This window comes from Thunnus thynnus, chromosome 9 (genome assembly GCF_963924715.1).
Source record: "Thunnus thynnus chromosome 9, fThuThy2.1, whole genome shotgun sequence".
Lineage (NCBI taxonomy): Eukaryota > Metazoa > Chordata > Actinopteri > Scombriformes > Scombridae > Thunnus > Thunnus thynnus.
This window is the reverse complement of record NC_089525.1, coordinates 23,689,941-23,714,545: the sequence shown is the minus strand read 5'-3', so window position 1 is coordinate 23,714,545 and position 24,605 is coordinate 23,689,941. Positions and strand designations below refer to the sequence as shown.

The 24,605-nt window shown below is 38.9% G+C and overlaps 1 protein-coding gene across 8 annotated transcripts in view; it reads left to right on the top strand.

Annotated features, from left to right (window-relative positions):
* atp8a1 (ATPase phospholipid transporting 8A1) overlaps positions 1–24,605 on the top strand; it is a 108,576-nt gene that overhangs the window by 20,819 nt on the left and 63,152 nt on the right. For 2 of the 8 annotated variants that reach the window (XM_067599780.1, XM_067599783.1), the window contains exons 3-14: positions 7,610–7,709; positions 9,495–9,593; positions 13,319–13,364; positions 13,524–13,564; positions 15,139–15,212; positions 17,617–17,686; positions 17,776–17,903; positions 18,835–18,946; positions 19,433–19,598; positions 22,708–22,835; positions 23,527–23,604; positions 23,743–23,831. In XM_067599780.1, coding sequence (XP_067455881.1) covers positions 7,610–7,709; positions 9,495–9,593; positions 13,319–13,364; positions 13,524–13,564; positions 15,139–15,212; positions 17,617–17,686; positions 17,776–17,903; positions 18,835–18,946; positions 19,433–19,598; positions 22,708–22,835; positions 23,527–23,604; positions 23,743–23,831 — 1,131 coding nt within the window. Of the gene's footprint in view, positions 1–7,609; positions 7,710–9,494; positions 9,594–13,318; positions 13,365–13,523; positions 13,565–15,138; positions 15,213–16,107; positions 16,182–17,616; positions 17,687–17,775; positions 17,904–18,834; positions 18,947–19,432; positions 19,605–22,707; positions 22,836–23,526; positions 23,605–23,742; positions 23,832–24,605 lie in introns of those variants that run through there. The other 6 variants (XM_067599779.1, XM_067599782.1, XM_067599777.1 and 3 more) reach the window with 4 other exon arrangements.

Below are 24,605 nucleotides of genomic sequence, written 5' to 3'. Positions count from 1 at the left end.
AAATCAAGATGCCTCATAAACTCACAGAACAGTCTGATCTACGGTATATTTAAATCCTTGTTACCTTAAAAATAATGTAATAATTTGTATTCAACATACTTAAGATGATTCTGAATGGATGAATCATAGTTGAAACAGTGTGCAGTGCAGTGGTTTTGATGTTAGGAGCCACTACTGTTGTGCAGTAGAGAGGGCTTTTCCACAGGTTCTGTCATGACAGCGCCCTCAGCCATACGATATTTGAGAAGTACCTGCAAGATTTGTATCACCAGTGGTGCTTTAGCCTTGATATTCCAGGCTGGCCCCTTTTTATCCTGTTGTTCCTCTTGGAGGATTGCACCGCTTTTAGCATTAAAGGTCAGGACTGTTGGGTCTGGGCGTTCACTGTCAAGGAATATTACTGTTAGCATTCCTGCTGCATGAGCAGCTTGAGATATGCATGTGCTTACACAGACACAGCTTAAAACTGAACAGGAGTAATAAGTGGAAAAAAAAGCCTATGAATGCAGGAATAGTTAGTCATACCGTTTAGGTCAGCTTTATATTTTGACATGACAAATGATAGCTTCCTTACTCCAGTTTGTTCCTGATTCCTAATGAATGTGTTTGTAATGTTAAAATCAGTTTATAGTTACAGTAGATATCAGGTTCGTTTCTTATGTGATTTTGTCTTAAATGATCAACAGACACAGGTCAATAAGCATTTGCAATCAAGCCTTTCTTATTAATCTCTTAGGAGCATCAGACAATTGATGCTTCAAATATATTGCCTCAGAGAAGTTTAAGTAATATAGCCCTTGATATGAAAGAGCACCTCTGCCTGTTTTTTAAAATTAAAATGTACTAAAGTTTTGTGACCTTACTGGAGGCGGTCGTTAAATCAGCGGGTGACCTGCCCCTGCTGAAAAATAAAATAAAGGAAAATATCACATTAGTTCCATTCAAGTGACGCTGATGCTTTTCACACAAAGGTCAAAATAAGACATAAAAAGGTAAAATGATCAAGAATAAATTTTCTTCCCAGTATTCCAGACTGATCCAGGCACCAAACAAACGTGTTGTCTGGGCTGTTTATTAGTAGGAACATCCCAGGTTTATTCTATTCAGATTCACTGGCCTTTGATTTGAATAACAGTCAACCTTTAATGTATAAATAAACAGTATTAATGTATATAAAGATAAAATTTTGAATGCTTGCAGCACAGTTTAACACAGTTTTGGGTGGCAGCTTGCATGTTAATGCCTTAGCGAGCTGCATTTGTTTCAGGCTCCCTACTATCTTACATCTTGTCAAATAATTTCAGAGGTTTGAAGTGTTACTGCATTATCTGAACATAAAGGTACACAGCTTCCCAGTGACTTCACTTTTGTTGAGTTTTTTTTTTTTTTTGTAGTTTTTGTATTCTGTATGTGCCCAAACATTTGCCTCATGCTTTAAGGCACAGGCTTTGGTCGGCTCTAAAGATCTAATTTTTTCAAGAGGATTGGTTGCTGTCTCAAAGTGACCTGTGGAGACACTAACAGGAGCAGGGTCTGTGATAAATGGTGAATCCAATCTTGCTAGCAGACAAAAAGCCCTCACAGGTTCTTTCTTTCACTTGTTCTCATCCTCCACCTGCAGCACCACTATCTGCAGGATTATGTCACTACTCACTCCCCACACCTAAACAATATATGTGCATGCGCATGTGTGTGTCTGATACACATCACCTATCACACATCACACAGATGAACACACACGTACACTGCTCCTGCCTCATAACAGACGGGCACCCTGGTCTTTCTATTATGCACAAGGATTGTTGTGGATTGTTTATTCAGCTGTATCCATCCATTATTAAGACATACACAGACACTGACAGACATGGACACGAAAAACAAGGACGCACATTCACTGCACAGAAACGGTATAATTGTCTGAGTACAGTGTCTTAAAACGTAATCACCTGACCACATCAACAAGCATTTCACTAAGTGGCATCTTTACATCTTCCTCAACTTATTGGGTGGCTTTTAAAATCATTGTGACCAAATTACAGCTTCTCATTATAGCTCCGTACCATAATTAACATACACCAAATACTAAAATCCAGCAACACAGTTAGCTGGTGAGTTGGAATACTGTTTGTATGCAGTGTTACAAGTACAGAGACAGGAGCATCTAGGAGTGATGTGAAGGATTTCAAACAGGATATCATTTCATCTGTAAAGGTTACTGATCCAACCAGTCATTCAGCTTTATGCAATTTCAGTGTGCTATGTGCTACTCTATGTTTACATAGAGTATAAGTTGGACAAGGAGAGACCTGTTATGCCACCCTCATGCCAAATCTGTTATCTAACCACCTTACTGCACGTACAATTACCATATAGAGATTCTGTGTTTCTGCGTTTAACCTTCAAAGAAATTATTAAAAAAAACATTGTGACCCCTAAAAGGCTTCTGTAATGGCCGGCCGACAGTCTTTTCTTTAGCCATACACTTGAGCTGGAAGAATAAATAAATCATCTTTGTTTAAAGCAACACAAATATAAGGACAGGTGGGGGGTTTTCACAGAAGCTTATTTGCTGTGATAGTCCTCATCTGGCAACAGCTGGTTAACATTTGTTTCTATTTGTTGCCCCTGGCAACCCATTCAGAGTCTACTGTGGCCTATGGGAGGGTCATGACCATGTCATTTCGACAAGATAATCTGCTGTCATTACCAATCATGGAAGTTTTGTAAATCATGGCACAGAATATGCTCATTACCTGTTGTGTCTCCTCCAGGTTTACTCTTCTTTCTTTGTGTGTCAGTGCGTGATGTCAGTGCTTGTCTCCTGGGGAGTAATGGATGAAAAAACTTGATTGAAGATTTAGTTGCATGTTTAGAAATATGTAAATCCACTTAGAAATGATTATATTTCATGTGAAAACATTGGCAAAATGTTCATGAGTTGCAAAAGTTGCACAAATCTAGTTTCAACTCGTAAGGCAAACCAACTGACATGTGAATGTGATGTCAAACATTTCCACTGTGGTGGAAAGGTTGATAGATAGCAATAAAAGGTCTTCTGATTGAGTCTGCATGGCTATCATCTAGACAGCTGTGAGTGAGTGGAAGAAGTGCTCCTCTCATATCGTCTTGATCCTCAGGGTATTGCCAGGAAATAAAATGTGGATCCATAATCATCCATTAAGAGGAGTGTTAAATGAGCTCTTTATCTTGCCCTGCGTCTAAGGGAGGAAGTTACAAAGTGTATAGGAGTAACTAGTGTTGGAGGACAACCGCTCTAATTCTGTTAACTAATCTGTGATTCTTAAGGAAAATAAGAGACAGACTCCCTGGATTCCTAAATTTGTAAGTGCACACCCTCGGCCTGCAGAACTGACCACCCTCTAAGTGGGGGTTTGATCAACGATGCTCAACAGACTCAAAGACCTTCTAATAAACCATTCTGATAAGTTGAATCATGACAAGAACTATAAGCATGAACTGACCCTAAAGGCCACTTGGACCGGAGGAAAACAACTCCCACCTTAGATGGAAGACTCTTATCAACAACGCCATAAACTAACCCACATTCCTGAGGACTTTATGAAGCCTCCCTGTAAATCTGAGGCAAACCTGAAATTCATATCAATTTAATGTGTAATCATTATATATATTATTATTTCATGTTATTTGTTATGTAAATACAAGAAGAACGGTATAACTTTCATGGGTGTATGACTATCTACTAAAGAGATATAAGACTTAGATTGTATTATCCTTTTATACTAACAGGTAACAATACTGCTCCTCTATTGACAAGAGTTAAATTCCCTTATGTGAAGAGTTAGTGAATGTTTAATAACCATGTATTTGTATTTTAAGTGTTTAACTTGTGATCTATTAACCTCATAGACAATCATATTTTAGTATGTTTGGCTCAAGGATTGAAGTTTCTAAAATAATAGGAATGTAACGATAATATTAGAAGGATTTGAGTTTAAAGTTTCATTTATTGTTAAACAATAGTCACATTGAATGCTTTTATATTATGAAGTAAGTTATGTCAACTTATATTTAAATATGTTTTGAAAGTAATCTAATCACATAAGTGTTGCCTAACTTTAGTTCCTTTCACTATTGTATTAAATTTTATTTCAGTAGATGGTTTAAGTTGTGTAAATAGAGTAGTCCGATTACCACATAGGCAACAGTGACTTGAAGTGTGAGTTTTTGCATGTAAAAATTCAGAGGTGCAGGCTGCGAAGCACCAGCCACATCTAAAGCCCCTAGAACAAAGAAGTTGAATATTCATCAATAATTCGGCGCAAAACCCTTTAGAACACACCCAAAACTCCTCCCTCGTTTATTCTAACTTATAAAAACAGCCTCAAAGAGACCTCAACAGTAAGGCATAACATGGCTTTGTGATCAAGGGTTGATGTCAAACAACGTTAAAATTAAAGAATTTATTTAGAGACGTTGAATTAGCTTTCCCCTTAGCATTTCCCGGTACAACACGTTAAGCCTTGAGTCATGCACCTTGAGTCACTCTTGCTGAATAATTTTCTTTATAAATTTTTTTTTATCATTCTTAGGCCTTCTCTATTTATTTATTTTACTTTCCTTTTATTTGTTATTCTCTGTATATTATCTGTATATATTATATTATCTATGCTTTATCATGTATCCTCAAGACGTTTAGCTATTAATAAATGTCTTCATTTATCCTAAAAGTGTTTTGTTGTTTCTTTGAGCAGCAGTAAACAGAGGTCACTGTTTGGGACAAGAACTCACGATTATGAGACTGATTCATTGATTAAATTGAACAAGGGTTAGTGCTCCCTCCTGGCACTAACAAATCCTAACCAAAAAAGGTGGTGGTGCCCTAATGATGAGGTAATTCATTAATAAAGTATTAATACTCCTACACTAGAGATTATGACACGACATGATTTATAGTACTGCCCCATGAGATCAGAAAGTAGAATGGAGTGAAGAAAATAAACTGGTGAGCAAAAAGAGGAGGGTGATCTCAAAGACATGATGGGGAATATACTGAAAGATAGAAATGATAAGTCACACCTTTTAGCTTAAATCTGCCATCAGATTTACCATCTACAATTTCTTAATATCTCAAGGGATAAACTATGGCTTTAACTATGCATTAGCACTACTGGGCTTAGGTGTCCTAACACCCAGCAGGTTCATCTGTACTAAACATGAATGCACTCATTGTACTGTTAGGGGATTTGGATGATGTGTGGCAAAGTATTTCACAATATGTACCAGGCTACTGTACTTAAGGGTGAGTGTACTGAACATACAATCATTTACGTTCATCAGATGATTAGGGAATCATCCACCTGGTTTTCCTGAAGTTTCCTTTTGGGAATTACAGAAATACTGCATGTGCATACACACTGCATAAAAGCTTGAGAGGAGTACATGTTATATTCTTTCTTCCTCTCACTGATACACATAATGTAGCCTAGTTCCACTTTCTTGTATTTGCACGTCTCGCTCAACTTGTCCATTGGCTTTCCAACTTATGATGGTAAACTTTGAGCTTCCTGTTATGATGTTGCACTATAATGACACATAAATCAAATCATGTCATAAAATTTAGCAGCCTAGTTCCTGTACTGCTTCAATATCATGGATTTATTAGTTTTAAATGAGCTAATGTTATAACTAACTTCCTTGGCTTGCATTTGGCATTTTTCTTTTTGTGTTACAAGGAAATGACCTTTTTCTCCATGTTGTTTATCTTCAAAGTCAAACACTCATGAAATGCACAGGTACTTTCATAAATACCCGCATGGTGCCAAATCAGGTTGCTTGTTGTGTCTTTGTCTTCTTGTAAGTGATGGTATCATTAGTTGAAGGTTACTTTGGAAAAAAGAAAGGCCGTGAGGATTTTAATTTGATAAGCAGTATCACACATTAATACTTAACATTTAATTGTAAATACTACTGAATTAGAAGAATTGACATATTCTGAATATATTTGATTTGAATTCCCCTTTTTTGAAATTCCCCAAAGGTGATTTTTTTTTAAATTTCCAGAAGGTAGTTTTTTAAAAATTTCCAGTGGGTAATTTCATTTTTTTTCATTAAGTCCAAATATCAAGTTGCTTGGTTAAAAACAGACATCAAAATTTAAAATGAAAAATTTTCCTGACTCGTCCATTTGGGCTACCGAGGTTAATAATCGACCCTGACTGGAGTCAATCAGAGTTATGTCCTATCAGGTTTAGGTCATATCATCCAAGAAAGAACAGTTCACTCGAGTGGAAACACTTTAATTTTCTACCTGAATTTCTGAACCTGAGAGAAAAAAAGGTTGTTTTTTATGGAAGGCTGAAATAACAAGTGTAGACTAAAGACTAACTAGACTTTTCTGAATGAGACAAAGCTCAATAGCTTTGGTCCTTTCTTGACCCTTGTTCTGACAAGGCTCTTCATCAGGCTCCCCTGTGACGCTGGTATTACATTGCACCGCTGTCAGAACAATGCCTTACTCTTAGTCACTTGCCTTCACCCTGTCCCTCTCGCTCATCACAGACATCTCTGCTCTACCAGACAGCCAGGATGACAGTGAATGTAAAACGCTCTTTTTGAATGGATTCAATGTCAGCCTGGTTTTCCATAACTTTACATCAAGCTTATGGATGTGCCACAAGTGAAAAATGGAGAAAACATGCTTGTCAGATATGATTCAGTCCTACAGGAATAAACTAGTGGTATCACTAATGTTAACTCCATATGCTTTAGCCCCCTTTAGATGAGTTGGAGGCTACATTCTCCGATATTCTGCTTGTATATGTGTGACGGTGTTTTGTGTGTGCGTGAGTAAGCAAAGCATTGCCAGCGGCTTGGCGTACGTCACGGCATATATCTTCTCCCAAAGTGGCTGTTCTGACTGGCCCTTTAACTCAGTTGTAAATCAGACCACTGGAGGTCTGACTGTGGGGATGTTGAGGGTTCCACCCCCGCCAAATCCCACTGCAGCCCAGGCAACATAGCTCATGTCTTGCCAGGAGCTTTTTACCTCCCTTCTGCCAGCTCCCTTCCTCCTCCTAATTATTCTTTATGATCATTGAGTCCACCGGTTGCTGCTGTTCATCAGTCTCGTACACAAACACAGACGCACCTGTTTCTGCAACACAAAGACCTACGTAGAGGGTGAAGTCAGGGGAAAAGAAATGTTTATTTCAAATGTGTTTGAGTGGCAAGCAGCATATGGCTATTGATTATTTTCATTATCAGATAATCTGCCAAAGGCCTTTGTGGATTACTCGTGAAAAATGCACATCATTTTTGGTCGTTTTTTGGTGCAACACCCAAAGAGATTAAGTTTGCTATCATAGAAAAAAGGCCAGTAAGGACAGGAGGAACAATAACTTAATACAGAATACATTTTGCATGTGAGCAATGTGTTAAGACTTGAGAAAATGTGAACCAGGTAATTTTCAGATTAATTTATATCCATTTTGGTCTGTTGATGGCATATAAATTACTACTCTGATCTCGAGAACTAACCATGTTGTTTGTCTCTCTCTCTCTCTTGTCTCCTTCTCTCTCACATCCTCCTCCACCCATCATCTTGTTTGCTGCTTGATCCGGTCTTCAGCACAGCCAAATATAATGTCCTCACCTTCCTTCCTCGGTTCCTCTACTCACAGTTCAGGAGGGCAGCCAATGCCTTCTTTCTCTTCATTGCACTCCTGCAGGTAAGATGTGGTGTTACTGCTGCCTCTATGTCTGTACAATATCAGGAGAGGTAGAGATGTAACCCAATATATAGATCTGAATACAAGGATAACAAAGATCCCACATTAATGTTAAATCACTGCTCCTCTCAGCTTCAATTTTGTATTTGTTTCCATTAGTATGCGAGTTGTGGTCTTTTTCTTTTACTGTTTGCCATGAATGACCTAGACACCATTTCCAAAGGTCATGTCTGTAATTTCATAGCTTACACACACACACTCACACACACACACACAGAGACACAGACACAGACACTGTACTTTATATATCCTCATAATGAATAATACATGTAATACTATGTGTGCCTGCGTTAAAAAGGAAACTAGATTTGCCTGGAGGCTCAACACAATATACTTCATATCACAGCCTTGATAATGCATTGGGTGCAGTGGATGGTCATATATTTGGTCCTTCACTGTGTCACTACACTGTAGTACAGAACCTGCATTACCCTCTACTTAGTGTAAAAAAGAGACCTGGACAACACACAGAAAAGGTCCAACAGCTCTGGAGCCACAAGTAGAATAACTGGGGTGATGGAATAAGCTTCTCTTGGGCAGAGTTTCAGTGTCCAGCTGATTATTGGCTTTGAACGTGTTTTGATTACTGCCCAACAACAGCCACAGATCTCAGCAGTACTGTCACTGTTGTGATTTAAATACTAGCATAACAAAGACTTTCCAGCCCCAAGGAAGTTTGCAGTGGTTTGCCTGCACAGGTCAACATTAATCCCTTTTTAAGAACACTTAAAGCCTCAACCACCAATCATTACTACATGATTCAAAGGAGCCCAAATCCGTGTCTCAGGTGTTCAAAGCTTAGCAGAAAATATTAAATAATGGAGAGAAGGAAGGTTTCACAGGACTCAGATTCTGTCTATCCCTATATTCACGCTGACAGACTTGCCCATGTTAATGAGAGCTTTGAGGAAGGGAAAAGGCTATATCCAGTGACCTTGAAGTTGCTGCTTTGAAAAGCAGCCAGTGAATCTTCATTACCTGCCCTGTTGATGTTGCAACCTTGAATAAAACATCTATGCAGATGAGAAAGAGGAGAGATCCATTTTGTTCAAGTTTTCTTAGACTGGAGCACCCCGGTAGATGAATGGTTCCTGTGCATGTCACATAACCGCAATGTCCCTGGTTTGATTCCAGCCAGGGACCTTTGTTGCATGTCATACCTGTCTCTCTTCCCTTGATTCCTGTCTGCCTCCTCACTGTCCACTATCCAATAAAGGCAAAAATGCCAAAAAAAAAAAGTTTCCTTCAGGCACTAACAGTGACTGATAGTCTCCTGTGGCTCTAGCTTGGCTTTAACTACACTGATGTTTGCTTGTTAATTTTGGAAGCCTTGAAATTGCCAAATAATTAAACATTCAGAGGTAAATAGAGGTTTCCTTTAAGTTTGGCGTTTGCATTTATTTTTGTCATTTATTCAAGTCTGTCAAATGCTGTTTCCAAAATTTGAGATGGTGCCTCAAGAGCCCTTTAACTCCATCATTTTGTGTGTGTAAAATATGAACAAAAACCATATCTAACTCCCCAATGAGCTGATAAGACTGTAATGAACTCACAGAGAGCGTTTCTGTTGCCCACTGTCATCCTTTTCAGAAACATGCTGGTTGAGGAATCATGTTTGCCTTATTTTAAGCCATAAAAAGTCCTAGAAGTTTCCACAGTGTTTTTATTTTCTTAGATTTACTTTAATCTTCCTTTATTTCATCTTGTCTTTTTTTTTTCCCCCAGCAAATCCCAGATGTGTCTCCCACTGGTCGCTGGACCACGCTGGTGCCGCTGCTCTTCATCCTGGTGGTGGCGGCTGTCAAGGAGTTCATTGAGGATCTGGTAAGACAAACAGACTTCACATATTATACATATATATGTCTTGGTGTTTGTGTCAGGATATCTTTTTCTGTACAATACAGACTCAACATGTTTCTGTATTTTAATCTTTTGTTCATTTTTTATTACTTTTTATATTAGTGTTACAAACTACACAGACGATATGTGATGTGTAATTGTACAAATGTGTTTGTCACGCAATGTTGTCTCAAAAGTTACTTTACCTGAGAGCCCTCATCTGGCCTAGAAACACTTAATTACTGCAGGCAGTTAAGACATGCACACATCAGCGAGACCCTGATTAAATAAACTAGGTCATAACCAAGTATATGGCTGGACCATGTTTGGTCAATGTGTGAAATTGTGGCAAATTTGTCACAGGGATAGTCAGTGGTAGTGTCTATAATGTGAATTCCTGTACATTAAATGTAGTACTGCTATTTTTTGTAGTGGTCCCAGTAATGTTTGCTGGTAAAGTGTACTGAAGCAGCATATCACATGACATGGTTAAGCTACGTTTGAGTAAAAAAATTATTATTATAAAAATTATAAATGCAATTGCAAGAACAATACTTTGCACTCATATCTTGGGATGTTTGATTTGAAAGAGAACATCTTTAATTCTAATTATAACAATTCTAAATATCTATCTGTTAACTCCCCCTGCTCTTACATCTGTTTCACTCTGCAGATGTCTCTCGTTTTTCACTCTGCATTGACTGTTTTGTCAGAATGATTGTCATTTGGGGTGCTTTAACTGTGCGCTCTCTCTCATGCCTCTATGTGCTTCTCTTTCCTGATCATGATCATAGAGGCTGTGGTGGAAATTGTAAATGAAAGTTTCGACAGCATTCTGGGTAGAAATTGAGGAAGCTTATCTCTGCCTGGTTACTGTAGTCTTAGTCAAATCAAACGCACCTGCAAAGCACACACAATATACTGATATAACAGCTACATGAGTCTCATGTTTTACCTGCAAGACTTGTGTTTTAATGCTGTTTTTCATCGTTCGTGATGTGAAAACATCAGAGAAATAAAAAGTTTGCGTCATGGTATTAGTTCAGTTATAAAAACCAAACGCACTGCGGAGCATCTCTCCTGCCAGCTGCTGACAGCGCTGTCAGCAGCTGGCAGGTAAAAAATGTGCCGCACGCAATTTGTGCATTGTGCCTTTAATGTTTGCAAAAGCTAAACGTTGGCATTCGTTTTATCATTTTAACAATGTCGGCTGTTTATATATTGCATTAACATACTACCTATAAAAGGACAATTGTCTTGAGTACATGAAATTCATGACGTAAAATGAAATTCTCTAAAAATTTGACACCACTTTATCGATAAAGTAGGTCAGTCATCCTCTGTTTAATGACTTCCTGTAACTGAAGTAGACTGTCCCCCTATAGGGAGTGTGGAGGGTTTATGTTTTGTCTCTTTTAGTTTGTCCTTTGAGAGCTGAGCTGTTCCCTGTGGAGCAGAGAGGAGGCAGTGATGGTTACATGACCACAGCAGGATGTTTCCCAACATATACACATAATCAGACATAGATATGCACACACACACACACACACACACATACTCATATCAGAGGTCACAGCTGTGCCTGCTGCAGCCGGAGTACTCATTCAGTCAATTAACCTAGATACTGAATGCTCATGCACAAAGGCAGTTAGTACTAACAAAACAAAACAACTGTCTGCCCTCAAGCAAGTCTGGACTGTTGAACAGATGCTTTAATAAGGGTTGTGCAATTTATTTTGTATGAAAAGTTGATTTCAGTATTATTTTGTTTTGGTAAAAATCTTTTTATCGTATGAATTCTTGGCGTCGAGGGAAGTTAAAAGTTTCAAAATAAGTTTGCTCTTTGTCCACAAGTAATCCACTCAAGTCTGTCTGAACTAAGCGAGAGAGTTTTTCATTCTACTGTATTGCAGTGACCCTGCAATGCGATCCTCTATGCAGGCCCCAGTGGACAGTTACTCTATACTATTTAGCTTCTATCGCGTGCTGAAGGGACCAGCACAGCACTTTTTCTCCCGGCCTGTTGTGAGAAACATGGGAATGGAGTGGTGATGACTCTGTCTTTATAGCTGAAGGTCACCTGCATACACGTCTGTTCCCTGTATTGTGCTGTCCCTCACAAGTTGACCTGACAGGGCAACATCGACCCGTAACTTCATGAATCATGCACTACGGACACATACTGTACAGCACGTATCTTACCTTGTTGCTGGCATCCTTTACTGCAGCAGATCCAGGCTGTTTGTGCTTCACAGTTCAGCTATTATCCAGCTTAAAATGTTACAAACTGAAATGCAATACTGTGAATCACAAGGTGCAGTGTATTTATAACATCATGGGGCACTTGAAAACAGCTGTCGAAAGACCAAATGAAATTTTGTTATTGCCTCTGTGTGGTTCAACCTCCTCCATCACTGCTCAGTGTCTCTTAAGGTTTATATTGAAGCCACATTAGCAGGTTAATCAAAGTAACATTGCAGATGCTCTACCCTTTTTTTTTCTTTTGCTGCTTTCATTCCTCCCCTCTATGGCAGAAGTCTACAGAGGCCTGATACTGCAGTATTTACACATAACCTCCTGTGCGCTACTCGCCCTCCACTGCACCGTGATTACACACATCATCTAAATACAGTATCTCTCATTTTCTCCATGTCCATCGGGACAGAAGGAGCGAGAGAGGAAGAGACAGGGAGAGAGGATATGAGAAGGGCGAGAGGCAGGAAAAGTTGTGGAGTAACAGATATAAATACAGCTCCACTCTTACTACACTTATATGAATAGAGGAGGGTCTGTACAGTGTGAACGGATAGCACGGATGAGTGAAATTAGCTGACAGCTCTCGCACAAGGGATGATGAATGAGCTTTGTGAAGGTCTCTACTAGCAAACTTTTCCTGGGCGTAGTGCAGCTGGTGAAAGGCAGGAGCCATGCGACACTGCAGGCCTATTCATTAGAAACAACAGCATGTTGCAGGGATATTAAATCAAATTTGATTAAAATGGAGCCTGAAAAAAAAAGAAGGAGGGGTGTGGACGGCAGAGAGGAAAAGAGTAGAAGTATGAGAAGGAGAAGAAGGAAAAAAAAAGCTCCTAAAAGCACACATCGCTTTTAGGAGCTACATTTTCAATCACAGTCATTATTTATATGAGAAAGCCTCAGCAACACATTATTACTCAGCGTGATGCTAGTTGACAAGCTGTCCCTTGGAATCAGCTGTTGAAGTCACAGTTGATTGCATGACTGTTCTGTAGACAAGAGGGACATTACTGCTGATTTGTATTTTCATGCGGTTGCACACAGAACACGTAATATAGTTTGTTCAGTATGCGAGTAGACGCTACATGAATTTAAATACTGTTTATGTGGCTTGATTAAATATTAAGGTCGTTAGGTCACAAGACAATGTTTAATGCAGGATATGGTAGGTAGCAACAGACAACAAAATGAGACATGCAGCCAAAAATCTGTTCACATTTCGTGCCAGTAATATTACTTTCCATGTATTAAGCAATGATATTAAATATTGAACTTCTCAGATGCAGAACTCCCTCCAGAGCTAACTCATGTGATAAACTTTTTATCACTGCTTCAATCCCGGTTGATTCTTCCTGGTATTCTTGTAAGGCTAAATTCAAGCCAGTTTGTCCATCTGTTATTAGTTTTTCTTATAATATTTGTATGTGAACATTGATTTTCGTGTTTCCGCACAGAAACGTCACAAAGCGGACAACGTTGTCAACAAAAAGGAATGTCAAGGTATTGAAAACATTTTTATGAGTTTTGGAGGGAAGCATTATAAATTTGTTAAAGTTATGACACTGCTGGTTTTTCATGGTTTTTGTTATGTCACTCTGTTCTCTATCTATTTTATTTCCTTATCGTAACTTCCCCCATGTCTCTCATTACTTACCACAGTTCTGAGAAATGGTGCCTGGGAGATTGTGCACTGGGAGAAGGTATGTACACAAAATGTACCACTAATGATCATTTTTCACCAGTCTGAGTTTGTTTTATTCATCATGGAGGATAAAACACATCATTTATTCTACCAGTTTCACCATCACAGGCTGTATACACGCAGACACACACTCTGACCCCTCTTGTATCCAGCCATTAATTAATCCATCGTTTCCATGTGGACGGTCATTTGAAGGCTACGCTGGAGGGCAGAGAGCAGTCTCTTCTCTTCCCTCATAATGGAACAGTTTTATTACTGTGGCTGGAAACAATTTGGATAAAAGCAGAAGGTGGAGGAAAAAAAACCACAAGGCAGCGCAGAAATAAAGTAGATTTGTATTCTTTAATTACTGGTAATACTGCCTCATCCATTAGAAAGTACATTCAGCATTTAGCAGTGGAATATAAACTGAATCACTCGTCCTGCTCTCAAGGATATGAGACAGACGAGAAATAAGAATTAATTTATTACATTAAGTATCAGCAAGATACGTCTGTGTACACATGTTGCCATCTCAACTACTTAGCTGATAATTGCACAGTCTTATTATTACTGCAATAGAAAATGTATATATTAAGATGAATATAAAATAGACCAATGGATAGATGTGTGTGTGTGTCAGTTATCACAGAGGAAATTCAGTTACATTGAGACAAAATACAAACCATAACAACATGCTAACATTGTTAGTTAGAGCTGCTGAAGGGTGGGGTTTAGGGAGTAGTCAAGATAAGATTAAGTGGAAGTAACTCGCCCACACCTGGTAGCACAGTGTTACTGTAACCACCATTCACTAATCAAATATTTGATTTATGTATCGACTGCAGTCAGAAGTCACTGTTGTTCACTATGTGAATGTCCCTAGCCTTCATACACACAGAAATCCTGTCTAAAAAGGCAAGATTTAAATAATTCATGTTTTTCTACATCTTCATCATGCATATTGTAAAAGCGGCTTCTCTCCCAGATTTCTGTTTCCTCTCCAAGTTCATTTAACTAGTGACTCTTTCAGAGCGGCTTGAATACAACTAAAACAAAATGTTGCAGTATTCTCATCCCTGTTCTCTCATAACTAAATGTGCAAGCTAAAGTCGTTAACTGTGATGTTTTTATTTCACTGTGACAAAATAAATGATAACAGCCTTCTCTTTAAATGTTAAATTATGTAATTAATTGGCACTTTCATTGCTTTTGCTTGTCTTATGGTTGCAATTGACCTGATTATTATATTTTAAATTCTTAAATTATTTAATAATTTAGTTTTTTTTGGTTAACTGCATGATTGGTTAAGATAAACAGAAATACAACAGACTTTGTGTTTTTCCAACTGCAGATAATGAATGAATATGCTGTGTGTTTGTACCTGCTATGCAAAGTTCAGCAATAACGGAGAGAAGACGACAGCTGTTTCTCCAGTGTGTCTTCTCATCCGTATTGTACTACGTTTACTGCTTTAATATACTTATCTTTTTTTCTTTCCAGCTGTGCATTTTTACTCCTGATGTTTAACTCATGTTTCCATTTATGCTGTCTTTCTAGCACCGCACAGCAGTAACCAGTTTATTTTCACAGGTTGATGTGGGCGATATTATTAAAGTAAATGGCAGTGATTTCGTTCCTGCGGATGCTGTCATTTTGTCGTCCAGGTATAGGAGTCCACCCTGCTGCCAGACTGTGGGGAACTTCTCCCTTCTTTCTCCTTTTCTTCTTCTTACTCTCTCTCAGCTCTCCCTAAAGAAACGATGGTTAAACGATGCAAAGAGACAATATTGTCAAACCCTGTAAATGAAAATCTCCATTTGAATTTATTTTTAGTAATATTAGTGTAAAAAACATAACATTAAAGTACTTAAAGAGTCGAGGAAACAGATGTGATGCTTTGCAGCTTGATGTGGCGACCATCATTTCTCTAGGTGGAGCAGTGGTAATGTGATTTTGGATTAGAATTGAGCGATCATGTCAACATAAACCTACCTACCTCCTTCACCTTTTCAAAAACCATTTGGACCTGCTATGGACTGGGCTTTGTTGCCTGGAATGGTTCTCTATCCCCATTTTAAGATTTTTCAGATTCAAATTTATTTCAAATTGTATTCAAAATGTGAAAAATGCAGACCAGGTAGCCAGGATAGTGTTAAACAATCTCTTCCTCTCCATCTGCATTTAATCTTGACTTCCCATGTGACTGCTTTGTTCTGAATGTAATTTATTATTTAAAATTATAGATCCTGTACAAGCATTTTCACTGCAATATGCTTTTCTAAATGGTTTTATGAAAAGGAGAACAGATGACCAACCATACCCTCTGATCATACAGGACTGATCATTGTGCTCTTCTCATCTCCCTGAACTGAAACAGTTGTCTTTCTCCCCCTTATGTGTTTGGTGTTTGTCCGTCTGTTTTTTTTTTTTTTTTCCTATTTTCTCCATACCTCCCCCCCCTTTTTTTTTTTCTCATCCTCTCCTTTCCTGCCCCCTGTGCGATCAACTGCCACACTCTCTCTCTCTCGCCCCCTGCTGGCGTTTGGTTGGTAATATCAGGTGGCTGTTGGGGAAGTAGTCAGAGCTGCAAACGGGGATCACCTCCCGGCTGATCTCGTCATACTGTCGTCCAGGTCAGGAAACCAGCAACATTACCACCAAAAAACAGCTGTGGGAGAGATAGGGGGCTGTGTGTACCAACAACTGGGACGAGACATTTTAGCTCTTCTCTCACTCCTGACACACATGAGAAATATTTTAATTTCCATACTTGAAAAGAAGGGTGATTATGGTGGCAACTTCCAGATATAGTAGATGATCAACCTTTTCCTCTACATTACAGTTTGACAGCCATAATATTGACAGTGTACACAGTCATTTTATTATGTTTTGTTTCACAACATAAATGTAAAGTCGACACGTTTCAATGTTTGGCTGAAACACCGCTCAGACTGAATGGAGACATGTAGTATTACAGCACAGGAACATTATTTTTGGGTGTGAATATATTTTCCATATTCTTGCCCTTGCATGGCTTGTTTGGCACCCTGAATGTAACATTTTATTTTGACGTGACAATTTGCATGCAGTCACATTCCAAGATGAAGGTGAACAACATCTTGGAATAACCGTTTATGCTCTTTCAGCAACATGTCGCTGTCATTTGATTTGTAATGCACAGTCAGTATAATCAGTTTTATAAATAGCACTAGTTCTCAAAAGTTTTAAGAATTCACTTCCCGGCCATCACAGCAGACTTCTGCTTGTTTCCCTTAAAACAACGCTCTCATTCGATGGCTAATAGCAGCAGAGTTTGTACCTCATTGATTGTGGTTGGGCTTCAGGGTCCAGATCTCTTTTTGATTTCCCTTCCACCCTGTGTGTGTTTGGACCGGCCTTCGGTATGCATAAATCACTCTATTAAAAAGAGTAGCTAACCAGCAACCCAGCTCACCTTAAACACCAGCATGCTCTAACTCTCTGTCCCTGTGCCCAGAGTCTGTCAGAAGCCCATTTGTCTGCTCTGTTTGTTGTGCTCAGCATGCCTGCTTTCTCATATCACCCCATTCTGGTGTTTTCTCTCTCTCTCCACTCTCTACTCCTTTGCAGTGTATTGTAGCTTGTCTCGAGAGACAGTTAAAATCAGGGCTAGCAGCAAACAAAGATGTTACGTCTGTCCTAAATGATAACTGTCACTCAGTAAAACATTGATGTACTTTTATGTTCCTGAGTGGCCTTTAGGCAGGCATGCAGCATCTTTGTTTGCAGTGATCTAGTCTTCTACTGTTGTCCTTTTGTAGACTCTTTTTCTACATCAGATTCAGTTTATCAGTTAGATCAGTTCATAAATGATTGAGACTGATTTTAATTGTTACATTGTAAACTATTATTATAGGGACATAATCAGTACCGCTTTTGCTTATTGCTGTACAATAACATATATAATCAAATAAATATATAAAATGTATAATGGACAACTGAGGTTAGAAATGATTGATGAAGAACCAGTTTACTGTTGTGTTATTTTGATTCTACTCCAAGCCTCTATTTCCTCTCCCTCCACAACAGTGAACCGCAGGGTATGTGCTATATTGAAACATCTAACTTGGACGGAGAAACAAACCTTAAAATCAGACAGGTGAGTATGTTTCTTTTTTATATTTATGGTGTTTTATCGTGTTAATGTTTACGTTGAAGACACAATTGCTACTGTAAACAAATCAACAGGGTCTCCAAGTGACCGCAGACATTAAGGACATCGACAGCCTGATGCGCCTCTCCGGGCGGATGGAGTGCGAAAGCCCAAACCGCCATCTGTACGAGTTTGTTGGGAACATCCGACTGGATAGACACAGGTGTGCCCTGATGCGGAGCTGCGTGTCTGGCTCTCTGCCCCGCTTACCAACTCAATAGCCCATTAGCCAGGAGCAGAGCCAGTATCAGTGCATTATGAGGTTTTAGGGATTATTTAATCTTTCTGCTGAATAAATGAAAGCACCTGCTGCCGTGATATTTAATTACATGTTTGTTTGGAGGCTTTGTCTTTGGGAGGAAAATGCATTATATAACGCACGCAGCTTTTATAATACCATGGCTTGATTCTAGAAGCAGAGAAGAAGCATCGTTGCCAAGGGCTATATTTGGCTTTTAGTATGTTTATAGTTTGAGGGGCAATTTTTTTCATATTTTTGGAAATCTTTCCACAATATAGAGACTTTCCTCCAATGTTCTGCTTTACCAGTGACTGAAGATAAAAAATCCTCGTGGCATGGATGTTTTTACATGCTCAAACTGTATTTTGACTGTATAATTTATTTATATATTTTCATTATTAATTAAGACTTTGAATTGTAGTATAAAACTAAAAAGTAAATAGTAATAGAAGTCAGTTCTAGTGCTGACTGTGTTTACAAATAACTGACATGAACATGTCTTTCAGGGCATCATTAAACACTAATTACCTAGAGTTATAGTGGTCGTGTAATGATGTTGTGTAATGTCTGTGTAGTAAACCTGTCAGAATAGATTACTTACTGTCATAATATTGGTTATTGTTAGTACTGTCATATATATCCATAAGGAATCAGGAAGGTCTATGTTGACAAGTTAAAGGAATTATAATTTAGTGTCAAAATATGATGACTAACTGTGTGTATGCATCAGCCATCACCGTCAACCAAAGACTTCAATTATATTTATATCATCTTGTATGAGACATTGTTAGCCTGTTATTCTGTAGTGAAAAGTGTTTCACTGTACTCATGGCAGTCGTGTTTCTCACTACAGTACTGTGCCACTGGGTCCAGACCAGATCTTACTGAGAGGAGCTCAGCTGAGGAACACCCAGTGGGTCCATGGTGTGGTGGTCTACACAGGACACGACACAAAGCTCATGCAGGTATAGTATAGTTGCATTGTATTTGGAGGGTATTATTTGCATTTACAAAATGAAATTACTTGAAGAAACTGATCAGACTGGTGAACTGGTGATGCTTTTAAAAAATATATTTTCTGTTGAGTTTTCATTTTGGAGCTTTTTTTACTTTTTCATGCAATCTGTCTAACCAACAAATAAATATTTGTTACATTTAAAACACGTGAGATGTATGTCACCAAACCTAACATTGTTTTTATCTTAAATTCTAATCTTCAGACATTTTATGCTTCTAATAGATGTGTTACAAGGGTTTAGATAATCTTTTTCACAGTCACCCTGAACACATGACCATACTTTATTTTCAGAAAGAGAACTTCACCATTGACCATACTTTATTTTCAGAAAGAGAACTTTACCATTGACCATACTTTATTTTCAGAAAGAGAACTTCACCATTGACCGTACTTCCTCATTTTAACCATATCTGTCTTGTCATGTGTTACTCAGAATTCCACTCGGCCTCCACTGAAACTGTCCAACGTGGAGCGTATCACCAACTTTCAGATCCTTGTGCTGTTCGGATGCCTGCTGGCCATCTCTCTGGTCTGCTCGATCGGCCAAACCATCTGGAAGTACCAGTATGGCAATGCTGCCTGGTACATGGATCTCAACTGTAAGAGTCCCAACAGCCCATGCTGCACCTCTTATTCCACATATTTTGTCTCACTTGTCTCATATCAGCTTATTTCGTTGTCATTTTGAGTTACTTCCTTAAATGCTGGTATGTGTTGTGTCGTTTTTATGTTGCCTCAGTTAAACTATGTTTCGCATTACAAGTGAAATATGTGGCAATGTGGGAATAAGTGAATTCCCTGTTAACTGAGAAAAGACAGCTGTGACATGCATAAATGTGTTGTGTGTGAGACTGAGTGAAAAAGAAATGGTTGAATATCACTGCGCTGCTGTACTTTTTTGTTCCTTTCTAATGTTCTGTTTGATTTTGTTGTTTTCTTTGTTGTCGTTTTTTTAACAGCTCCAGGTAACAACCATTTAAAAGCCTTGGCCATCCGTGAATGACCCTCCCTTACTAACCCCTTACTGAAGCTCTGCCTTTGCTAAGCAAATGAAGCCCCCTACCCTCGCCCCCTATATGGTTGCCCTACTTTGTATGGGCCCATGCCATGGACAAGCACATACCAGGGATCCAACAATAGGTTTTTCCCCTCCAGCTCTCTTGTACCTTTGTCTAGTTATTTTCAGTGCCTGATGCAAACAGTGTCTCACTTTTCCTCCATTTTTTTTGTGCCACGTTAAACGCTTTGCAGTTCCCAAGCTTCAGACCCTCATCTTATTTTTTTCCTTCATTCTTTACAAGAAAGGAATAGCAGCATTTACTTTTACTGCCAGTAAGATGATGTTGTACTCAGGAAGCTCTTCATAGCAGGAGGCTTATACATGTTTATTGCTTGAACACAATATGTGCAACCCAAGGGGCAAGAGCTGACATTTTCTGAATGCCTCTGCCGCCTTCTTTTCTTGTGTGAGGATTTTTCAAACAACAGACATAGAGAGAAGGGAGGGGGAGAGGTGAAAACCTGCTTAGTTCTTATGTGTATTCTCAAGCCATTTTAGAAAATTGCTCTGTTTTAAACTGCTGCTATTACACAGCAGCAACACACATAAATATGGGCTGCTCAGTTTCTGCAGTAAAAAAGACAGGACTGTTTAAGGTGAAATCACCAGCTGGTCTGCAGTGATGAAGCTCTGAAACTGGTATGCAAAGTGATTATCGTGATACTCTGGCCATTACTCTGTACCCTGGTAGGTCTGTGTAGGAGAGGTTGTGCCCTGGTCAATTTAAGCTTGTATTACGACTTACACTCTCCCATTTTATAAGACGTTGCATTGGCTTCTATTGGTTTTGTTGAGGGTTTTAATATTGTCCTTTGTGGCATTAAAACCCACATCTAAAGGAAACTTTATTACACGGATGAGGGTAGTGTAAGTCATAAAACAGGCATCCATCTTGAGACTGATTGTATTTCCATAAGGAGTTGTTGAGACTCTGTCCAGTGCATATTATCCAACCTGTGACAAAAGAGAGAGGTGGGAAGATTGTCAAATCTTAAACATCCCATTCACTTACACCACCATATTTCCTAAATTATTGTGATTTTTTTTACTGCTCACCAACATTTGGAAGGTAAACACAGACATGAACAGAAGAGTCAGTGTTAGCCCACCACACATCACACAGGCTCATATGTCACAGAAGCCTGCGATTATGTGTGCCTGGTGAATAATTAATTTGACTTTGAGCGGTCACAGAGTGCTGACACTGGTCATCGCCAGCGTTAAGCCTATACATTGTGACAAGTAAACTTAATGCAGACTGAGGGCAAAAATGAATAATGGTCATTTGTTATGCATTCACGCCACCTGCTACAGTTTACACATCTAGTACATGTAGTACTCATTTAGTTTTGATGGGTAGCTGCGTATTTATCACCACAAAATGTAATTTATGCCAATTATCTCTGTTTGTAAAATACTGATCTCTTAACTGATAGCATGGTAGCGTTTTTTCTGTTCCACCGAGAGCTTTTTAGTTCTGCTTTTGTCATAATTTCGTTATACAAAACAAACAATAAGTTCACTTAGAATAATGAAACCAAAACAATTTATAGTCCAACTCCTGCAACAACCTGCTGTGAATAAATGATATGGATTAATAATTGGCTAACTTGCCTGATTAAACATGGTTAAAATTAATCTTGTTGTTACATTACAGAGACATACGTTTAAAGAAAAAAAATCAGGTGTGCTTTTGCACTTGTGTGACTTGTGCATGCCCTGCTATGGTTTGATTTTTTATTTTTTTCAATCGCTCTCTACTGATCCAAGCCAGTATCTCTCTCTAATCTAATAGCAGAATTCTTGCACATAACAAGCTGACTTCTAGAAATGAGCGAAATGAGGTGATGTAGTGATCATCATTAACACTCAGAACTTTTTTGCTGGCATAATCCACCCACTCTTTTCCACTCCTTGTTGGTTGAGAATGTGTTATGGACTGAATCTCCCTCCTTTGTCTTGAGAGCATCCAATATGTTTGTCTTCCTCCCCACTTCTGAAAAATTATTCCCTCCTAATATGTGTTGTTGTACCAGTAGCAGTAGCTTCCATCCTGCCACTTTCTTTGTGCCATCGAGTTTTTTTGTTTTGCAATCGCTCTGTCATGGGGAAGGGCTTCTCCCTCTCAACCGCAATGCTAATACCAAGGCTTGGGTTGAGGAAGGTAACTCTTGCAACCTGCTGCAAGCTGAGGAAAGGTAAATCACATCCCTCCTGTTTTCATGTTTGGTGTCAGTGGGGTTACATGTTGATCATTGCCAGTTGTTTGGGGCTTTTTGGGGGACAAGCATCATTTTGCATAGTGCTTTGTGGAATTCATTGCCTGGATCATGCTGGATGCCAAGGCTGCTGCTGTGACACTAATGACATTTGAGATACTTCAGTCCCTTTCCGCTACTTTGAATCTTTGGGACATTAAATTGGACTGCTAATCGGTTGAGGCGTAAGAAGATGAGGTTGGGTGGAAGAAATGGTTAATTCCAGCTAATGCACGACGTTAGCCCAAAACATCCTCTGGATTGGGATAATGTTGATCATTGGCTGGAAGTAGCTTTGGGCATTTTCATTTAGCTAACTGATATTTATGAACCAACACTGATGACTCTCTTGTGTATCACTCCCTTTGTCCAAAACTCGTCCCCTCATAGATGGCGGGGCGGCTAACTTTGGCCTCAATTTCCTCACCTTCATCATCCTGTTCAACAACCTGATCCCCATTAGTCTCCTGGTCACACTGGAGGTTATCAAGTTCATCCAAGCTTTTTTCATCAACTGGGTGAGTTGAAGAGAACCTGTTGAATGGAAAAAATGCACAATTGATCTTCACATACAAAGAAATACATTACAATACATTAAATAGTAAAAAAAGAAACATTCTCAGTTTAAATCACTGCTTATAAGAAGCAAGGTGGGTTGTAGCTTTGTGTCAACATAGCACATGATAATATAACAAAGCACTAGGTGTCAACATTGGCTTGAACAAAATAAAATGTTAAAAGCATCGCACTGAACGTACAGACTACTGCACAGTCTGAGATCTGACTGGCATGAAGCATTTGAGTGAATATACCTAGAATATTGTGCTCTTATATCCTTAGCAACTAGGTCAACCTAACCAACTATCTCAGCTGAGAAATCGTACTGTTTTTTTTTTTTTTTTTTTTTTTTGCCTGAAGTTATTCCGAGCCCCTTTGTTCATTAAATTTTAAATGAAAATCCTAGCATGGAATTTTTAGTAACATTTAGGGCAGTTCTCAGTTGGTCTCTCCTCCCGCAGCCCCAGTTGGTTCAATGTTTTCTTGAGGGGAAACAAACAAGGGGGGACTGAGGAGGGCTTGACTGCAGTGAAGCATCAAATGTTCTTTTTACTCTCAACGCTGATATGAAGTGTTCTTTGATGGAATATTGTATTTTTTAGCTAATTTCTTTAGTGAAGTTACACTTTACATTCTTTGTGATTGTTTCAGGACACCGATATGCTCTATGAGCCCACGAAAACACCGGCCATGGCACGCACCTCCAATCTGAATGAAGAATTAGGCCAGGTAATTAAATGCAAATCAGATTACACTTGATATTATGTTATGTGAAAGATCTAACTCTATAGAATATAACTTTTTGTGTACACTCATGAAGTAAGTGCTCTGCTTTCAATAATGTCACCCTCTCCTCAACCTGTGCAGGTGAAATACATTTTCTCTGACAAGACGGGGACCCTGACCTGCAACGTCATGCAATTCAAGAAGTGCACCATTGCTGGTGTGGCCTATGGGTACGTTTCTTTCTCCCCCCCCCTTTCCACTGTCTCTTCTCTCCCCCCTTGCATCCTCTACCGCTACCTCCCCCATCACCTTCATTAAATGCCGAGTGTGCACCACAGTACATCTGGCGTTTCTCTGTCCTCCCTTGCCTTCTCATTAGCAGCTGCATCAGTGCTTCGTGCAACATAAACTATAAATAAAAAGCGGACAGACACTTGCAAGCAAAGGCAATTTACTGTCTCTTTCCATCGTTTTCCACGTTAGAGGTGTTTTGTGAAAAGTGGCTTCACAGTTCAGTATTTTCTCTGCTAAGTCCAGAGCTTAACAATGTCTTGAAACCAGAATATTGGTAGTTGTTTGTCTTGAGCTACAATGACATAAAAACATATTCTATTACATTTAAATATTTCATCGAATCAGCCCTTAATGTTTTATTCCCCCGAAAAAAACTCATTTCATTTTAGCACATAGATAATTAGCCTCAGTGGATGCAAAACAAGTGGGAGAGCAGAGTATCTTTACAGAACTAAAGCAAGTGCAGGCGTGACAGTACATGATTAATCCCATTAGGATTCAATTAAAAGCATGATTGATGAAGTGCAGGCTGAAGGACAAAAGAGAGTATTTTATCTGCAGTTTTCTGTACCAAAGCTCTCATTATGCTATGATTGCTAGTGCAGCGAGGACATTGACAACTTCTCATTGTCAATTGTCAAGAATATAAAGTCACTTTAAGTAGCGATAATGTCTATGTTGATGATGTAATAACTCCAAGATCATCTTTC